This window comes from Agelaius phoeniceus, chromosome 3 (assembly GCF_051311805.1).
Source record: "Agelaius phoeniceus isolate bAgePho1 chromosome 3, bAgePho1.hap1, whole genome shotgun sequence".
Taxonomy (NCBI): Eukaryota; Metazoa; Chordata; class Aves; order Passeriformes; family Icteridae; genus Agelaius; species Agelaius phoeniceus.
In genome coordinates, this window is record NC_135267.1 from 63,187,824 (window position 1) to 63,208,590 (window position 20,767).

At 41.1% G+C, this 20,767-nt stretch overlaps 1 protein-coding gene across 3 annotated transcripts in view; it reads right to left on the reverse strand.

The window, feature by feature from the left end:
* The window catches only part of PHACTR2 (phosphatase and actin regulator 2), a 131,625-nt gene that overhangs the window by 105,625 nt on the left and 5,233 nt on the right, over nt 1-20,767 (reverse strand). The window contains exon 1 of one of the 3 annotated variants that reach the window (XM_077175449.1): nt 2,086-2,113. The exons of the other annotated variants lie outside the window; for them this stretch is intronic. Within the exon in view, the coding sequence (XP_077031564.1) occupies nt 2,086-2,098 (13 nt within the window). The 5' untranslated portion in view covers nt 2,099-2,113. Of the gene's footprint in view, nt 1-2,085; nt 2,114-20,767 lie in introns of those variants that run through there. 3 annotated transcript variants of the gene reach the window in all.

The following is a 20,767-nucleotide window of genomic DNA, read 5'->3' on the forward strand; positions in this document are numbered from 1 at the left end:
GGTGAAATCTAGTTGCAGAGGAGCACTAAACTGGAGGCTGTGTGATGACCATCTGATAAAGGCAAGCACTTTTCTCCAGCTCCTCTGTGGGAAAGAGCTGCCTGTAGAGTGCTGGGTTCCTGCAGAAAAGAGAAAAAGTGCAGGATCTTGGTGTGTCTTTAAAGCCATATGAGTCCTGGAGAGAGCTAGGGGATGTACTGCAGAGCTGGCAGACTGCTCAGGAGAGAAAGGCAGAGGATTGTGCCTTTGTGCTAGGATGCTACTGTTCTACTAGGGAGCCAACCCAGGGAACAGCAAGCTGCCTGTGTGAAAAGAAGAGATGGCTTGGTTTGGAGATGGGGCTCTGCAGAACTGCAAATCCTACAGGTGCCTGAGCTCAAACAGCACTGTGGGATGGTGACAAAGCCTCTGCAGGGCAGAGGGACAGATATCCTATATCTCACCATGTATGCAAATATCTTGTGCTGACTGAAACTGAGAGAAATTGGTTTTGAATCCAACTTGTTTGCTTTGAGTTTCACTGGAAGTTGGAAATGGGGAGCTCCGCACTTGAGAGGCTGCCAGACAAGGGTGCAGCTCTAGGAAACCAGTCCTGGCCCTTGTGGCTGGGGAATACAGCTGGTAACTCCCCCTGCCAGAGACCCCAAAGGAAGATGCAAAGCTGCACCTACACAGACCTCAAGGAAGTGAAGAGCTCCAGAGAGTGACTGTTTCTATCTGCACTCCTAGAGTGCATGCCATGGCTGAACCTCAACTGCAGGGCAGGTGGCCTTCATGGTGTCCTGCAGGGTGCTGGTCCCCCAGTCACACAGATGAGAAGACCTACAGGAGCACACCACAGCTCCCTTCCTGCCCACATGCACAGGTTTCCTTCCAAGGATGCCCTGGAAGAAGAGAATGTGTACCCAGTCCCTGCCTGACATGCAATTCAGATTCACAGCTTCAGGTCAGCTAAGAATCAGGATTGTAAGGTGCTAGCTAGAGTGTGGGAAGTCCCAGTTGCAACAGCTTGATAAACATTGAGTTTGGGTGTGTGACATGGCTGTGTGACAGAACTGTTAATGAAATTAACTGTTATTGGAATTTTTTAACTCTTGAAAGCTAACTATAAATGGAAATTTCATAAGACATGTGATATAAATAGCCATTTAACAGGACGTATCTCACCAGGGAGCTTAAAAAAAGAGAAAGCTTTACAAAATATGTGAATTAGGGTGGACTTTAAAAAAATTATAGGTAATTAGATTATTGCATAGAAATCAACAGATGAGTATAATCAGATGCCAGTGTTACAGGATTAAAGCAATGTTGGCCTGACTGAACATGGGAGAAAGAAAGCTACAGATAACAGATGGAATTCAACAAGGAGAATGTGATTGTTATTTAGAAGTAAAATATACATATACTGCAGGCATACATTTACTTAATTTGTGAGTACAGAGCAACCCCATCACCATACACAGCTGCATGACACCAAAATGGCTCAGTCTTTTTAAGGACAATTTTAGGTAAAGGCTAAGAAGATCAGATCTGCACAGGTGCAAAGCTCTCTGTTCATCTTGCAAAAATATCATACTCCACCAGACTGCATCCTGGTTTTCTTCACCTTTGAGGCTGTCCTATCTAACAACCCATTTCAGCCATATGCACTGAAGACCTGGGCTCAACTCCTTGCTCATCCTGACTTTGTGCAGGCTCCTCCAACATCTGACCTAGGAACAGCTTGTACCATGCTTGCTTCCCACACCTCAGCTGTGAGGATAAACACACTGGAGGTTGTGTGAGACCCCAGTGCAGAGCTAGGAGCCAATGAAGTCACTAACCCAGATAATCAGGGCCAACCCCTGGAGAAGAAAGCATTACAGGGTACTTTAGTAGCACTGCTAATTACACAAACCCTAACGATCCCGCTCTCCAATATACCTGATGTACACAGCCTGCTGCAGCAATGACATTTCCCTCCCAGGAAAATCAATGAGGATTCACAGAGGCACAGAAATCTGCCCAGGTAAGAAGCAAACAGAGAAATCAGGGTAAACAGAGACCTCAGTGCCCAGCCATCAAAAACACTCAGAGTTGACAAACCTGCAGAATCCATGGACAGCTTCAGCTGTGGTGTTCCCAATCATGACAGAGATGCCTAAGAACACATTTAGAAAATGTGAAATCTGGCTCTGTTCAGTGCACATTTGTCACTGCAAAGATCTGATTCTGTGAGATGCCATTTCGGGCAAAATGTTTCACTTCCCTTTCACTGTGTCTGTTTCTTCCCACACAGAAATCATCAGGCAGGTGTCTCTGGGAAAAGCTATACTTGTTTTTAGATGCTGTGGGTTTGAATAGTCATCGTCAATACTCTAAATAGACAACTTCATGCAATTCTTGTAAGTATCCACCAAGCCCCAGGGCAACAGCTGTGCTGAGTACAATGGGTCTGTAGCCCTCCAGAAGGTATTTCCTTCTCTGAAGTGCCCGTCCATGGTGACGTTGCATGTCCCCATGGTGAGGTGGTTTCACTGGGAGGGAAGGAAGGACACTTTGAGAAAGTAAGGGAATGACAGCAAAAGATCTGCACTCTGCTACAGACATATCCCAGTATTTCAGTCAGTAACAGAGATTGATGCTTGTCACAATGTGGCTTTGCTCCTCAAGAGCTGCACCAAAATCCAGAATTAGTATATCTATTAATATAAAGTTGCTAGATACACATTCTTCAGGCTTTATGTGTATGAAAACCGTCTCTGGCACGCTCTTGAAAATTGCTAGGCAAAAGGGAAAACCTCTTGAGTATATGCTGGGCAGTATGCATGGAATAGGCTTCCCTGGGTAAGGGCTGAGGATTTGCCAAAGTGCAGAATCAACCTCTAGCAGAAGCCTTCCCTAAGCCTCACTAACATTTCTCAGCATTGTTGGGAACAGGTTTTGCCAAATGCCTTTCCCCTGCCTTACAGAGGCAGGAGATTTGAGAGCAGGACAGTTACAAGGATGCTCTTTCCTGGGAAGAAGCTCCAGTTCAATTTGGGAATGTCATTAATACCAGCTGTAAGTGCAGAGAGTGCTTTGTTTTGCTGAGCAAAGAGCAGGAGCCTCTTGTTCCCCAGGAAGACTTTATCCTTGAACAGCCTGGGCAGATGCAGTGGCTCTGACTCCTGCTGAAAGCTGCAAGGGGAGAAGCAGCACCTCTGAAGTCAACAGATTTAAACTGAGAAAACAAGTAGAGAGTGGGATCGAGACAGCAATATGGGGTCGTTGTAGGTGGGGAGTTTCACAGCACAGATGGATTTTCAGAGGGAGCAAAAAGGGCCTGGGTGTATGTTGAGCTTGGTGCAGAGAGAGTGGCAGGGCTGAGTGAGAGGAGACAGAGGAAGTGCAAAGGGAAAGCAGGGACATGGGGACAGGTCAAGAAGTCTGTTTCAGCATATCATAAAGAGGGCAGCTCAGCAGGAGATAAAAGCACAGACAAGAAAAACATCTCTAAATACTTCATTATTTAAGGAAATGGTAACTTTTTTTCTTTATCCTGGATTTTAGTGAATTCATGTCTACAAAGCAGTATGGTGTGTGTTTAGTTTGAAATACCTGGAAAAATAAACACAAGTTTTTCCTCTATAGCTTTCTCACTGATTCCTTCATGGAGGCTTTGCATGTGCCTAACTGCCTACCCAGCCCTGGAAATCTTAAGAGGATTTCTTGGATTTGGATATGCTTGAATGAATTGTTCCTGGCATGGCCAAAAGTAAATATATATTAACTATGTGCTGGTGTCACCATGAGCACAGCTGCACAGCTGGTGATGGGGGCCTCACAAACATGATGGCTAATGGCTTCAAGCATTTTTACTACTATTAAACCAGCTCAGAGCTATTGGCAGGCTGTCTGCCTTCAGAAAACAATTTCATCTACTCAGAGTCAGGTCTAAATGACATGCTGGTAAAAATGCCTCAAGTCTCAGACCTGTCTGTGCTCCATCCTCCTTGTAGCCAGCCATTACTGCTGCATCACTTGCCCTTCTTCCCTTGTCTTGCCCTCTCATGAGCACACATCCACACACAGCCCAAGCTGTGGTTATTCCTCTGTGCCCTGCCCTTCCTGCAAGTCAGACTCTCAGCCCTGTACCAGCTTGTGCAGAGCCAAGGGTGGCTGCTACAGAGGGAAGTTCTGTAGATCTGAAACTGCCACACGTCTTCCACTGAACTGCCAAGCATTTGCTGTCAGAATCAAAATATGCCCTTCTGTTTGCTTTTTAAAGTCTCCCAAAATTGGAAATTACTTTGAAAGGCAAATGGCTACCAAAGGGGTTAGGGCTATGATTTGGGAAGGTCCAGAAGATGTATTTTCCTCTCTGTCAGAAAACTGGGTAAGTGTTCCAGGTGAAAGGCTACAAGCCCTGGGCAGCCATTCATAGTGCTTGGTGTGGGTGTTCATGCATTAATATAACATATTGCTCACATAAATGAATTCTGTCAAGCAAACTGAAATAACCTCTCTCCCTTTCTCTTTAAATATCACAAACAAATGCTTTGAAACAAGTTACTATTCCTATGGAAACAGAGATGAGCTCCAATCAAAACCTTACCTCATGGCATGGCCTTTGCTACCCAGAATGCTAAGCTAAATCAGGTATAGAAAATAGGGAAAATCCATTCAAAATAGGAATTTTTAAGTGTAATTTTAAGGTATCAGGCTCCTATAATCCTCAGTATTATATTATTATAACAAGGATTAAAAAATTTGCTTCCACATGTCCACAGAAAGAATTCCACACTGAAACTCCATTTTATGAGCTGTAGGCTTTTCACACCTGAGCCAGACAGTTACAGAGCCTGTTAGAAAATGTTCTGACTGGAAATCTAGTAACATCTTTAAATGTTCTGAAACCATTACGATATTTGGCCAGATGGAGTGTTTGTCTCAGACCAGATTTGCTCCAAAGGGGCCAAGCTGAACCTCTGCATGAAGACACAGCCAGTTTTGGGTCCCACTTTGCCTCTGTCTTGGTCACACTGAGGCTGCTGTGGTGACAGCTCCATCTCAGCATTTGGCTTGTTTTACAACAAGCAAAACTACTTCAGCCTTCTACTGCAATGTGAAAAATGAACACACTTTTGAGTCATTGGGGCCAGGGCACCAAGAAGAAACAAAATGCCTTTTACTCTGTCAGTGGAAGTTGCAATGAAAAACTGGTGAAAAACTGTGACTAAGCATGTTCAAGTAAAAACATGTATCTTTTGCAACAGCAAATGTGATTAAGTTACCAAGGCTATCAGTGGATTTTCTGTTTCTGGAGGTCATCACATGAGGACTAGATGTCTTTCTGGATGAAACACAAATCACTGAGCTCAACAAAAGTGTTAATGGTCATAATTTAAGGGCTTGTATCACACAAGTCAGACCTAATAACCCCTCTGGCATTAGTGCCATGGATCCATGTAAAAAGGTCAGTCTTCATTATCCTTGCTGAAGTGAAATGTCAGACTTTTATCAGCCTTAATGACTGCATACAATAGATTTATAGAACATTTTACCCTGCTCCTTATCTCAGGACCTTATTCTTACCTTCTGCCCTCCACTTTTTTTTTTTTTTCCTCTTGTGTCTTCTGTAGATTTTTCTCTTGCAATCTTATGTATAATAAAAAGAGAGGGACTTTAACCTCATTGAAAGGCATAACCATGGCTCTATTTATATATTCTCTTAAAATCTGCTAACAGGTAATCCAGTAAAGAAAAAAACAAGGAAAAACAATATATCCTGGTCTGAGGATCTGAAGTGATACCAACTTACAGTGAAGCCAACAGCAAAGCTTCCACTTAGTCAGACCAAAACTTTGGACATAAAACATGTGGCCACATTTATGTTAGAGACAGGGAAGATTCTGGGTGTTTCAGTTTGTTTTAAGTGGTGTGAGTGAAAATACATCAATAAAGTCTTAGGCAATGGAATAGAAGACTGCATTTAAGATATTTATTGGCATTTTTCTTAACCCTGTCTCCCAGCTGAAGAAAAATTTAGGCAAAGAAGAGCTAGATAATGATCGCTTAAATGTCAAATGCCACCCTTAGGAAAATGAACAAATAAATACCAAGAAAGAAAAAGCTTTTCAGACTCCAAAGGCTGACAAACAACTGCTGATGTGCAGTCATGTGCTGTACATTATGCACTGTACCTTTAGCCAGACAAACTTGACCGTCTCTTTGGAGGTTAATGCTTTGTAACTTGATTTATGAGACACAAATCCAAGCAGACATAAACTGGAATCAGAGGACACACTTGAGAAGATGCACTACAGAGAGATATAACTTCAGCTTGTTACCTTGCTGTCTCTTCCCTCCTGGTGTTGCTAGTTATCATATAGATCTTGCCCCTAACCTGTATTGCTTTCAAACTCCATAGTGCACATTATTGAAGTAAAATCCATCATCCAGAAGTGACCATCAAATAACAGATCACTCTCGTGTGCTGCCAGATATTCTGCAATAGTTGGAAAGGAGAATGGCAGAAGAGCCTAACTAAAGCAGAGTGAAAAACACTGATTGAGCATGTTTTCCTAAATGACTGTTAAAAATATCTCTTTATCTATATTTATCTATTAATTTACTCTATATTTTACCATATTGGGACTGCACTCTCACTTAATTAATCACAACTTCTGTTCCACATGGAAGGGACTTGCTTTACATACCCACAGCCCAAGCTATGGCTACGCACATGAGCAATCAGTATCTGTACAAGGTCTGATGGAATTACATCCCACCTCTTAAAGCTCAGGGTTACTCCTGCTCCAGTCCTTGGGGTTCCATGGAGTTGTAATGATTGCCTTTCTCCTTCACTGGCAGCAGCTCAAGCTGAATGGGCTGTGTAACTGCAAAGAGTGCCCAGCATGCCTGGTTGGGGTCTGTCTGTGTTCTGCCAGTAGAGACCCCTGAAACAAAACATCTTTTTTTCCCATATCTATTTCTCCTGCTCTTTCCTGACTCAGAGGGAGAGATTTATGACTGAAAGCTTTGTCTGCATGATCCACCTCCTCAAGGGATCCAGCTGGACTAGAATCACAGCTCCAGATATTATACAAGGTGCCTCACACTCCCACCAAAGGATGTTTCTTTTAAATGATGAACAGTCAGAGACTGACTTCACCTATTAAAGCACAGAAAGTGTGGTGAATTGATTGCTGGTGTATATGTATTTTAACTCTCAGCACTCTCAGTTACAGGAATGTCTTATCAATTTGATTTCTGCTCAATTCCTGTCCTGAACTGCTCTAGGTGCCACATAGAGGACCACTTTAGCTTGTGCAGCTTGATGATATTCTAATACCAGCAACAGATGTCCAGATGCACCTCAAAGGTACTGAAAGGATGGGTATATTTTAATTATTATAAAATACATATTTACCTGCAGAAGCTCATTAACAACACCAGTTATTTTAATCTTATTTAGTAGCTAATGTGCTTGCCAGAACTTACTGTAAACCGTGTGTGACAAACACAGAGTCTGGCTGATATCAGCAAAGTACTTCAGGCAAACTGGCAAGCTAGAGATGTGCCACATGCAGGTGTTGGGAAAACATGCATTAGAAAAAGTTTGCTGAATGAAAAGACAAGGTGAATATTTTCCACTTCAGAATGTTACTGTGTCACCATAGGCTGTACTTTTGTTAGGCCACAGCTAGCCAGTATAGCAGAAGCGAAACCCTGGAGTCATTTTAGGTAATAATGCTGTTAACTCAGCATCCCAAACCTTTTTATTCTGAGTCAAAACTCCAACTGTACTCCACATGTAGCATGGAGCCAGAGGATAAACTACTGTTTATACAACAACATAAAAACTTCCAGTGCTGAAAGAGGCACTACAATGAAATCAACAGCACGTTGTAAATCTGGTTCAGACTGCTTGGTTGCTTTGCACAGAAGTGTGCATATCTGGGGAAGAAAGGCAGAAAGGCCAGAGAATTTCACCAAAGAGACAACAGGGATGCCAGAGGGATTCTGGAAATGCACCCTGAGGAAAACCTATGGCCAAACACCAGCTGAAAAAGACTGTGCTGCTAACAGTGAAATTATGCCCTTTTGTTTGACTCCTGTTATTTTTGGGAAACAGACTTGGTGTATTGACAGAGGAAGAAATTGAAGACATTTCTATTATCAATTTTTCATCCTAAGTGAAACAGCACATAAAGTTGTGTGAAAGTTCAAGAGGGGGTCGAATCCACATGGCAAATTGGTTTTTGAAGTTTCTCTCCTTCCTTAGCTGTTACCCAAAACACCCTGTTTACTGTAACCTGCCTTTCACCAAGGCATCCCTTCCCAGAGTGTCATGCAAGGCCATTTAATCCCTTTTGTGGCAAGCAAGTCAGTGCTCTTTTCCTGGGGTGGGAATAAGATGTAAAAAGAACCCCGAAGTGACATTTGTATGGCATTGTTCCTTTTCTTTTCCCCTTACAATAGCACCCACTGGCAGTTGCAGTGCCTATTTTGTGCACAATCTGGGATGCTGCAATTAACTTCTGAACACAGGTCTTTCCATAAAAGCATCAACAAAGGGGTAGGAAGGGAAATTATGTATCCTGCTTTATTTATTTCTAAAAATAACAACATTTCATCAAGAACATGATGCTTGAATTTGACTGGAGAGCATATTTAGATACGGCAGGGAAAGGTGCCCTCTTGAGAGCAAGAAGAAAAAGCTCACTAAAGCTGGTGGTTGAATATTTCAGAGCTATGTTGCCCTTCTCTTTGCATTGCAGGGTGGTGAGAAGTTTAAGCTTCTTTCCTTCACTAAGAAAGAGAATATTATAGAAGGATGCTGACAAAAAAGTATTTGAAATATTTTTATTTTGTAAATGAAATGTCAATTGAAATAGATAAACATTAAAGTGCTTAGCCAGAACATGAAGATTTTCTGCTATATATCTCCCACAGGTTTTTAAGTCCAAATCAGGAATGAAATCCCTTTGGAAGGAGGCCAAACAGTTAATCTGTTTAAAAGAAAGAATTTGGGTATTATGTTGTTCTAAGGCTGCAACAAGCAACGTAGTAGACCACCCTACTAGTTGTATCTTTAGGTCAATGTTTTATCTGAATCCAAACCAGATTAGTGCATAATTTTAAAATTCATTCATTTAAAAACCCAGATCAAACAATCAACCAACCAATGAAAATGCCTAAACAAAAGAAACAAAAAACCCAAAACAAAACAACAACAAAAAACTCCACACAAAATAAGAAAAACAACAACAACAACAACAACAACAAAACAACAAAAAAACCCCAACCAACCAACCAAGAAACTGTGTTTTTCATCCTGACGTAAGAATATGATCAATTACACATTTCAAGACCTGGATGGAATTACACAATGCTATCTCCCCCAGAGTCCAGGAATGAAGAATTTCTACCACGCTTCTACAACAGAGCCTGCCCAAAGCTTTCAGAAAACCTGCAGCAATCCCAGATATTCTTGAGCCACCGGAGCTGAAACACACCAAGAATTTCTTGTGGATGCTGTGGAATGAAGGAACTTTGGCTCCTTAGTCTTGCAGGTGCTGCAATGGATGCTCAGGCATGGCAGGAAGAGTATGACAGCTCAAGACTTCTACTCACCTGGGACCTGGCTGAGAAGAGCTATTTAAAGGCTTTTTTTTTTTTTTTTTTTTAAGTTTCTCCCTCTCTCTCCTTATTCATCTGCACATATATGTGGGAGATGGCCAGGACTTACAGATGTCATTTTCTTGACATGAATTACATTCTATCAAATGACACAGTCATTTTTCACTGAGTCACTTTTTATGTTCATTTCAGGCAGTATTGAATAAATAACAAGAAATGTTTTGGTAAGTGAGTAAGAGTGCTCTTTTCATGTTTCATTTGGTGATATATCATGGGAAAACTGCTTTAGCTTACTTTTAGTCATATAAAGACTATCTATAATCTTTATTATTTCATGTAGAAAAAAATTTCTCTTGCAGATGGACTGGTATACATGAAAACTTTGATGATATCTTTGATACTTATCAATTGTATATGAACCACTTAACATTACTGTGGGGTTATTTTCCATGACATACAGTCTAAAAGCAAAAATCTACCAGGCCCTCCTCCTCCAAGAATAAAAGAAAAGAAACTGAAAAAAGAAAAAAGGAAAACAAAAGATTTTTCCTGCCATAAAACTGTTTTGAGGTTGGAAAGAATGAGTGATGTCTCTCTTTTAGGCTTCTGGGGAAAGTCTTTCCAATGTTGGAATTTCCAGGCTGGAAGGAGGAATTAATATTTTCCACCTCACTCAGTTTAGTCAAGGGATTCTGCATCTGCCCTTAGAGCTGCATGTACCAAATCTAAATGTCTACCAGGCCAGGAAGCCATCAGGATACTTAAGTGCACAATGCTAATCAAGGCCTAGATGTATTTCTGAACACATTTTATTTAGATCCAACTGAATTTTGCTTTAGAAAATAGTACTTCATGTCCAGCACACACAGAAATTTTAGTCCAATTATGTTAATGATTTCTTTCTCAGAAGACTATGTAATAAAGGTGCAACTCAGACTGAGGGTCTGCCTTTGCAGACTGGCTGTGGACTGGGGTCAAAGCACTCTGCACAAATACTGGAAAACCTGGTGCTAATTAAAGCCTGATTCCCTCATAATGAATCAATATCCAAGTGTGCAACAAGCTGCTGGCAAAAAATAGGAGCTTCTGTTAGTTCCCAAACGACACAGACAACAGACCTTGCTCCCTCACTCCTCAGCAGTTTCTTTGACAGATCGATGCAGAACCCACAAGCCCTGACCAAAGTACATCAATACAACAGGGAGATCCAATTTCACCAGCACGACCAATAATGCCAAGCTTGCAGCATTACCTTGGCTGAGGGAAGAGCAATGGCTGATAATAACATTTTGGGTTGTTTAAATAGACATCTTATGGATTAAAAAAAAAAAAAAAAAAAAAGGTGGGTGGGGAGAAGGGAGCATTAGGAAATTGAAAATGCTGACACACCGTCCCCATCCCCATCCCATCCCATCCCATCCCATCCCATCCCATCCCACTCCAGCTTTGTGCCTTTAAAGACACTTAAGGCACTGAAACTAATGAAGACCCTGCTGTGACTTCCTCTGGGAAGGAGCAGAAACCAGGCAAAACCAGCTCAGGGCAATCCACTGCTGCTCACTCCCTACAAACAAGCCTGTATTTCAGATCCTGTCTGTGGGCAGGTGCCTGAGCCAGGCAAAAAACCAGCACAGAGAGGCAGGTTCTGCAGCTCAGGAGGCAGGTTCTGCAGCTCAGCATCACAACCACTCCATCTAGTGTATCAGCCCCGCACAGCAGCTCCTCCCTGGCACAGAACCTCTCCCCAGCCCAGGGCTCCCCAGCAGCCCCTGGCAGGGCAGGTGAAGGCTCCTAACCAGGCTGTGCAGGACACACATGATGGGAGGCACAGCAAATGGGTCTGAAGGCAGAGGGGGAATTTGGGAGCACATTCAGTGTGTGGCTGGGCTCAGGGGAAGCTCTTTGGATGGTGACAAGGCAAGATGCTGCAGTAATTACATTAAGGGTGCTCTTAGCCCTTAAGTCCTATCAAAAATGACTGGAGTAAGGAAGATATAGCAAAACAGGAGGCATAAGGGGGTTAAATCTACCTTATTGCTGGGCAATATATTCTGTTTTGACCATATATTGATGAACATAAACATAGTCACAAAATCCAAAAAGCTTGGCTTTTCCAAATTTTTCCCATTTCCCTACCCCTGCAGGAAGGTCACTGAAGCTGTTGGGCCTTGTAGGACAGGAAATAGCACAAACAATAGCAGAAGAAAGCTCCATTACTTTACACCTTCATTACACAGGAAAAAAAAAATGAAAAAGATTGCTCACATAAGTGATGCTTTCTTTAGGCAATTACTATAATGTAAACAAATTGTTTAAAGCCACCAACCTCGTCATTTGCTGTGTTCTGTCACTATTTTCAGATTCCTCCACAGACCTGTTGGAAAATCTCAGTCTATGGACAATTCTCATATCTATAGCAGAGCAGAACTGGAGCTGGTAAGGGTCCAGCATGTCATCTCTGCTGGCCACCATAGGCAGATGGACTCCTACAGTAATTGTTACTAGATGGAGAGCATCCCTACTTTTCCCCCACTTGGTGGACATCATAATACAAAAGACTTGGAGAATAAAGATTTTCCACTGAACAGGAATCAGAGGTGCTGAGCCAAAAGGTCATTTGTTGGAGATAAAGTGAAAGAAGCAGAGCAGAATCAATGGATTTTTCCAGATAAAGAAATAATTTGCTCTGTTTGTGGACATAAGGGCAGACTAACATAAAAAAAAGCTATCAAAATTTTCAGTAACGTAATTTCTTCTGTTTCTGATGGGGATCTTTTACATTTTAAACCATTTCAAATATTCTTTGCTATATGAGTCAGTACTTTTTTGTCTTGATTTCTCCTGGCCCTTCCTACTCCTCTTGGTACCATAATAAAAGGCCTAGCTGTGTGGAGGGAGATAATACTGCTCACACCAGAGAAGAAGAGCTAGTAGACTCCTCTCTCCCACTCACATGCAGCAGAGGAAGTGAGTCACAGATAATCATGGACAATCCCATCCTCTTTCTGTCCTTACCTGAGTAACAAGGAGCCAAAGCAGGGCTCTCCTCCCATGAGGAGATCCTCTTCTTTGAAGGCTGGCTGCCTGCAGACTCCCACATCACCAAGTGGACCTTCATAGGGCTTTCACAGGATAAAGTTAGAAGCTGCTGTGTATTTTTACCTACTGTGGAATTGCTGTAGATGCTTTGTACTTGCTCTTTGTCTAATTTCCTTTGGAAAACAATCTCACATTTATTTTGATCCTTATTGACCCTGGCCAATCACAAAACCTGTTAATGCATCTCATCCCTGTTAATGCATCTCATCCCTGCTTGCATCAGGATTTTCTTAAGAGGCTGGAACTGAAAAATGCCAGTCTGCTCCCAAAGGGACTTTTGCCTTCTACAGGACTGTGATACTTAACTTCAGGTCACCTCATCTTTGTAAAGTGTTGTAAAGAATCCTTCCTGGGATAAAAGCTGCAGCAATCTATTCCAGCCCAAACCTTTGCTTTGACCCTTTGAAGTCAATAGCTGCACTGCCAACCACAAGTGCACCAACATCATGAATCAAGCCTCCAGGAACATGGAGATGCAGTAGAAAGCATATTATAACTTCTCATGGAATAAAAAAAAAAAAACAAAAAAAAACCAAAAAAAAAAACCAGCCATTTTTCTGCCTCTTTCTCCAAACCTCTGAATGCCCAAGCATGGGAGAATTGTGTTTTCAGAAGTTTTCAACACCAAAGAAGTCCAGCAGCCACAGGAAGGAAAAACCCCCACAACTGAGAATGTGACTGTAAGAGCCAAACCAAAACAATGTTAAGCACTGGAAAGTCACAATGAAGTCACAAGGCCAGACCCATGGCAGCAGCCTTCACTGGCAGTGCACTCCTGCCTTTCAAAGGGGCTGCACAGCACCTGACAGGGAAGCTTGGGTGGGATGCAGTCACAGTGATGGCTTGGCTGGACCCCTCTGGCTTAGCATCCTCACTGAAGGGTGCTTGGTCTACTGGAATTGCTGCATCTCCTCCTGCTCTCAAAGCCAATGCATTTGCAGAGAGATCAAAAAGTCTGTATTATCTACTCACACTACCTCAAATCATAGAAATGGGAGGGAAAGATGACAGCATAGATTTGAGAGGGAAAGGAAAGGGGTGCCCAGCCCCTTTTCCTTCCATGGCAATCTCAAAGTGCAGTGACTGAAGCCTGCTGCCCTGTTCAGAGCAAGGGTCTCTGTGGCCAGTCGTCAGCATTTCTCTTGGAGATACTCACTAGCTACTGAGCAGTTCCTTCCTTTCCTGTGGCTGTGTATCTGTATTTTCTAGCAGAGAAAGTAAGGCCCCACCAGTCTGGTATTTATATTTCAGTGGTTTAGAAAAATGTCACTTAAATGGGCTGCACTGAACTGAGGCTGGGTAGCTATTTTTTCATACATACACACGTTATCATACCCAAGAGCACCTCATTGCCTATGTGCAGGGCACCCTTGACATGCTCTTCTTCCTCGTGTGCCGTGAATTCCCAGCAGGAGAATCTACTGCAATTTTACAGAAAAAATATACAGCTAATAAAAACTGTCCTGCAGTTCTGTGGCAGCATTTATTTCAGTGCCTGCTAGCCACATGACTCAGCCAATATTCAGTGCTATTATAAAAATTCCAGGACCCAGAAAAATCCACTTAGGGATGTTACATCCCTCAGACTGGCACAGAGAAGTATTTCATTACAAGACAAACAAGGAATTTTGGTTCCTTGAACCATACCAGCCTTTATCCTACAGGAGTCTTCAACATCGGAATGAATCTCACAGATATCTGGCATCTACCAAATGCCATTGAACTTGGCTTTTGATTTTTCCCTGGTATAATTATTAGACTGGCCAAATTGCAGAAATCCCAAATTCTGCAAAAAAAGTTATTCTTACAACTCTGCTTCTATAGATTAAACTCATATTAACAAATGGAGTTAGGACTACTGCCAAATGCGCATATTTTGATAGCTGTTATTGACATGTAAAATTATTAGAATCAGAAAACATTTGAATGTTTTTTTTAAAAAAATCCAATCCTTCTTATAAATGTGCATAGTTTGAAGCATCTAATTCTGAGTCTGAGAGAGATGCATATTGCCATTTGCAGAGTTCTTTCTGGATTTTCCCCTCTCTCCTTTTATTATGATAATCAACATTTGTATGAAAACATTTTGTATCAAATATCACTTCATACATGATATGCATGAAGTTTCATTTTCTGGGATTTATTTTCTCTGTAGGGCATATATAACTGAGACAAGTTCATTGAAGGAGAGGTATGGAGTTCTAATAAATATTAGAATTCACTTCATTAATTAGTGCCTGAATCTTTAAAGATATCTCTTTGATATCTTTAAAGAAGGTGATTGTCTCAGAAAGCAGACTAAGCTTGTTTATTTAAAGTACTTCTCACTGTCAAAACCCCATTGTCTAGAATTCATCAAAATATTCTAAATACTCATCCAAAATCACCTAAATATACCTTTATCTTAAGCTTAGGATAAAACTGTATGTAACAGAATCCTCATCCAAATACTAAGGGTGGATTTGGCTTTGCCCTTTCATTTTGCTTATCTAATTGTCAGTTATTTGTTTGCTGCTTGGGAGAATTCCTTTCCATCTCTTTTGCTTCTGTCTGCTTTTAAAGGAGGCAGAGAGGACACACTGCCACTGAGGGTGGGTCATGTATGTGGTTCTTCCATCCACTAACAAAGCAAGATCCATCTTTATTTCCTTTGCCCCATGAGTCTGGCAGATGGCTGGCTTGTATACTCAGTTCTCTGTCCCTTTACTGTCATTCCTGACTTGGCCTAAACACAGCAATAAAAAAACCAAACCAAAAAAACCCAAACAAAACACTCACGACTGCAAAAGACCCTGCTCACTGTTGCTGTAAAAAGTTTATTTTCACGTACTTTTAGTATGTTTCCAGCTCTGGTTTCAAGTGCTTCCAGAACTTAAAGGAGAGCAACTTTCACTGTTCCTCCTGGGAGGCCATTTCCCAGCCCAATAAATATCACTCCCAAGAAATTTCACACATCCCCTCCTGTGCTTACAGCACTTTTCCAATCTTGGCCTATCATGAGCGGAACAAATATCTTTTTCCCCACAGACTTTATATAATAATGCAATAAAGTTGCAAAAGCTGTGCACTCGACTGAGTTACTTCCACTCACCAGAAATTAATGGGATAACAACTTCTGTGTTGTCAGCAAGACATAATTTAAAATTTCAATAAATTACAAATTTCTACTGAAATGCAAAGCCGTCCAAAACAGACAATATTATTACAAACCTCACAGAAGACGTAGGAAAAGAAGCATGGAAAATCTTTAAACTGCTGACACCAAGGTAAAGTCTGATGGGTTGCTCTCCCCCTGTATTCAGCAGACTGGTTACAAATATCTTGCCAGCACTTACGCTGTCTGTGATGTTTCCTTTCTCTTTTTAAAAGACCAGCAACTAAATTACTTTAAAAATTATAAAAAGAAGTGCTTTGGTTGCATTTTACTTAACCCAGCTTGAATTAAAAGTGATTTCAAAGTAATGCCTTAGCTGCTGTTAGGCAATTACCTTGCTATTTGAGATGGTGTGCCATCTTCCCTCACCCAAGGATAGGCAAACCTGTGGAGCTGCCTGGCACTGCCTCCACAGCAGGCACTGAAAAAAAAAGAAATCCCTATGGAAATTTCAAGGAGGGAAACTTTCTTCCAGGATCTGGTGATCATCAGGACAGCTATTTGATTCAGAGCCAAAAAAGGGGCAGGCAGCACATCTGAAGTCCTGAAGTCTTTGGTCCCTGTAGGTGGAGGGAAGTAATTCACTCTGCTCATTCCCTCCAGGCCTGGCAAGTGCTGCACTGCAAGGGCGTAGCTTTCACAGCTTCTTCCAGGTAGACCACTAAATGCAGGAGTGTGTACAAGGCTCTCGTTTGCCATGTGGCCAGTGATAAACATCTGCACCACAGAGAGGCTTGTGGCTTGAGAGCTGAAATCGCCTACAAAATTGCACACACATTCACCAGTTTGCTTCAGGAAAATCCCATTAGACAAATCCCAAGATGACCAGCTAAATATGAGAAATCTCTGAAAATTACTGCATCAATATTTTGGAAATCTTTCCCCAAAACGATTTTTGCTATTTGTAGATCAAAAGCCATTGTTTATCTCGACTTCTAAAGAAAGGCAAAATTCATAGCAGATTTGTCTCCAAATACTTAAATAGCTGGGTGGCAGAGTTGTTTTTTTTTTAGTTGCTCTTCACTAAAATAAACATGATGTGAAATTTGCCACTCACTTTTGTTTGCAGGAAGACATAACAGGAAGGCACCATGATTTTAAAAAAAATGTTAAGGGCTCAAAAGTCAGACAGCTGGAAGAAAGATGCCATGCGCCTGGGGAGGTGTAATTCTCTCTCTTGGCTTGCTCCTAAGGATACAGAGTTGAGAGTCTACTCAGAAACACAGGCAGAGGTTCCTATAAACCTAAGTAACAAAGGGAGCTTTGCCGTGCTTCATCCTTGGAACTGAAGCAGTTCTTATCCTGGTTTGGGATGTCCACTAGTCCCTGATCAATTACTCTGGCTCTGGCTGTGTAAGCAAAATAACATATTTCAAATCCAACCCTTCTGATCTTGCCAAAACTGCTTTAAATCAGAATAAAAATCAGAATTATGTCTTGCAGACTCTGCCTTTTTGTGCTGCGCCTTGGTATCGCTAATCTTTTTTCAGATAAAAAGTCGCAGTTTCATTGGTGGTTTAAACCACTAACATTTACTGGCAGCCCTGACACTGGGCAAGAGAGGACTTAAATTAAAAAGTGGCAAGCAGATGACTGCTAATTATCCTTTCACTCATAAAGTTTAAATATAGCTGCCTGTGTTTGAACACAAAGAAGGCCTGCAATTAGGGCACATTCAATTGCAAATGCACCACAACCCCTCTTTACTGTGCTTGTAGAGGATGCAAAACAATACCTCAATACCAATTCTACTTAGTGGCTGTAATTTTCTTTAGTAATGTGTGTCTTAGTCACAGACATATGTTAAAACCTGTGATTCTACCCCCAAAAACAAGAAAAGCAAACACACATGCTCTGGAGGGAGAGCTTTGCTCAACATGCTCTTTGCAGTCTGGTTCTCTGATATATTCCACACCTCTGTCAAGAAGGCACTTGCACATTTTGATATCCAATAATTTGTAAAGGAATCTAGCAGTGATTATCCTTGCCTTGGAAGGGTGTGCACTTGATGGACAGGATCCCTCGGGATAATCACATTTCTGTGGCGGGGAAATTCTGGCACTTCTCTGCTGCTTCAATTCCTCTTCCTTATCCCCAAACTGGAAGAAAAAACCCCTACACCAAAAATCTGTGTGATGAAAAGTTATAGAAACCTCAGTTAATTTTTTGAAGTGACAATTTACCATTTTCAAAATTTTTTGTCAGATATTTCTCCTGAAAATTAAGAAACATGCCTGAAATCAGGATCTACAGAAAAAAAGGAAAAGTTGATTTTCACAAAACTCTTACCAGAAAAAAACTGTATTCAAAGAAACTTAACTTAATAACCTTAAATAAAGTAAGGATGATGCAGAGTTCATGTTTCCTGATCCTTGCCATTGTGCTAGGCTTTATCTTGGAAAGGCTCTGAAGCACTTCTCCTTCATTCCTAATACTTAGCAACCCTTTCTTTCAGAATTTTTAGGAGATCTTTTACCCTTTCCCAATGAATTCTTAAGGAATCTCTGCTTAGCCTGTACAAATTCTGACCTTTATCTCTCTGTGACAGACAGAAAATAAACTTACTGTTTATTTACTTGATATTATTAATTGCAGAGGATTGCATTATTATTTTATAAACCTAATGTCATTAATTGGAGGCTCCTAGTCCCTTCAGATCTCAGTGCATTAGACTCAGATGGGCAGGATACAACAACCTCACATGTACCTAACCAGACCTTGGCAGAGGATCACCCAAAGTGATGTGTAGGCTATCAACACAATATAAATGACATTAACTGGAAGCTATGGAGAAGGCAGAAAAGAAGTTAGTAGGAAAGAGGGGAGTGAAAGACAGGGCAGAAGATGAAAGCAAGAAACAGTTGAAAAAGGAAGAAAGATGAAAGAAAGAAAGTAAGAAAGACTCTTACTTCTAGTATAGTTTGGATAGGAAGAACCTGGTAAAGGTGCCAAAACAGAGCTGCTGACTGATGAATCCATCCAGGGGGAAATAGTGTGAGGTGCTGTGCAACTGGGCAAATTCCCCAAGTGGGAGCCACCACAATTTGTGTGTGAGACTGAAGTCATGCCAGAAGTTAAAGGGAAACAAAAAGCATCTGCTTTTAATGGGAGTCCACTCTCTCTAAACAAATTTTCTTCTGGATACTGTAAATTGTGCAAATGTTAGAAAATGTGGACCAAGCTACAATGCACATATTTAATTCAAAATAACTGTTACATTGTCTGAAAAATATTGTAAAATATTGTAAAAATATTATAATTATTTTGAAAAGATTTTAAAAAATATTTTATCTCGTGTGAAGTGTCACCACGCTGCCATCTGTGGTTGAATGCTTCCTCTTCCACATTTCCCTCCCAGCCCCACTCTGTTAGGTCCTGTATTTCTCTGAATAGAGCCTGGCATGAGAAATGTGAAGGGCAATGCAGGATGTGTCAGAAACATGTGTCATGAAATGTGAGAGAAAGGGGAGAGGGTAGAAAAGTGTCTCATCAGCAAAGGATGCAGTGGTTTAAGCTGCTCTGTAGCTCCACTGTGGAGCTCTCCCTCCACCTGAGAGTGCGGCCAACTTGCAAAGCATGGCAGCTTTGCAGCTTCAGGCTGAATTCCGAGCCCATTTTACTAAATCCTTGATGCTGATAAAATTTACTAATATTTCACTGTTTCAAAACTCAAAAATCGTGACAACATCTAAGGCACAAACAGAATTTGTACAACACACCGTCTTAGAAGTCCAGTTCTGCATCAAAACCTCACGATGGGGAACAAGTTTTTTCAGCTCACCACCAAGGGAAGTACCTACAAACTCTGCTTGCATTTCAGGAAGATCACAGTGCTTTCCACATGAATGGATACCCCTTGTTGTGGTGGGATTTAAGACTGACAATTTCAAAGATAAAGTGAGAAGTGAATGAACTCAGAACATTGAAGTCAGAATTTTCTATTTTCTTCAGGATATTTTTCCTTTTGTGCCACTCAGTTTGTACCTGAGAAAAAACAATTTCTGCATTTGTTAAAAGTAGGAACATGCTAGGTAAAATGCTAGGGGAAAAGGAAGAAAAATAAAAGATTATCATTAAAAATATGTTTGCTTTCTGATAAAGCATATTCAATGAGAGTTAGTGAAAATTCAGAAACATAACTAGTATTGGTGTTATTGAAAGCTGAAATCTTACAGGATTTCTGGCACTGGAAAGATTCTGATTTCAAAAAGCCTAAATAAATTTTTAAAATGTAAATTTTTCATGAACCTTTAAAAAACCTGCTAATTCTCCCCAGTTTTTTGACCGTAAGTTGTGCATGCTTTTTCTGGAAACAGTGAGAAAGACATGCAGGAGTGGGGTGGGAAAGAAAGATAAACTATTTATGCTAATGATGGATTTGGCTAATTAAACATTTAGGTTTTAAAACCAAAACAAAAGCTTTTTTAGAAAAAGTTGCTTACATTCAGTAAGAGAAGAACAATTTTTCTTCAGCTACTCTTTGAATCACTTCTTCAGCCCTCATACTTGACATGCGGTCTGATATTAAGTGATTACTTGCTAGGAGCCACAGAGCAGCAGGAAGTGCTAAATGCCAAAGGGCCTTGAGAAACTAAAATACTCAGCAGCAAACCACGAAGCAGATCTCACCATCAGCTGCTGGTCTAGCTGCTGCAAAACATGCATTAAATACTTTGCTGCAGTTCTTTGGAGTTAAATTTCTACTTAGCCAACCATGAAGATTGTCATCACATGTAATTTCTTCTTTTTTTTAAGCCTGAACCCAAGTCTGATTATTATAAAGCTTTTGTCTCAGAAACTATGCCATGTGTAAATGACATGTAGAACACATTGTTTATATTTGTAAACCATGGTATTCCCAGGGTTTCCCCTTTCACACTTAATCAGGCTGGGCTATTACAAGAACTT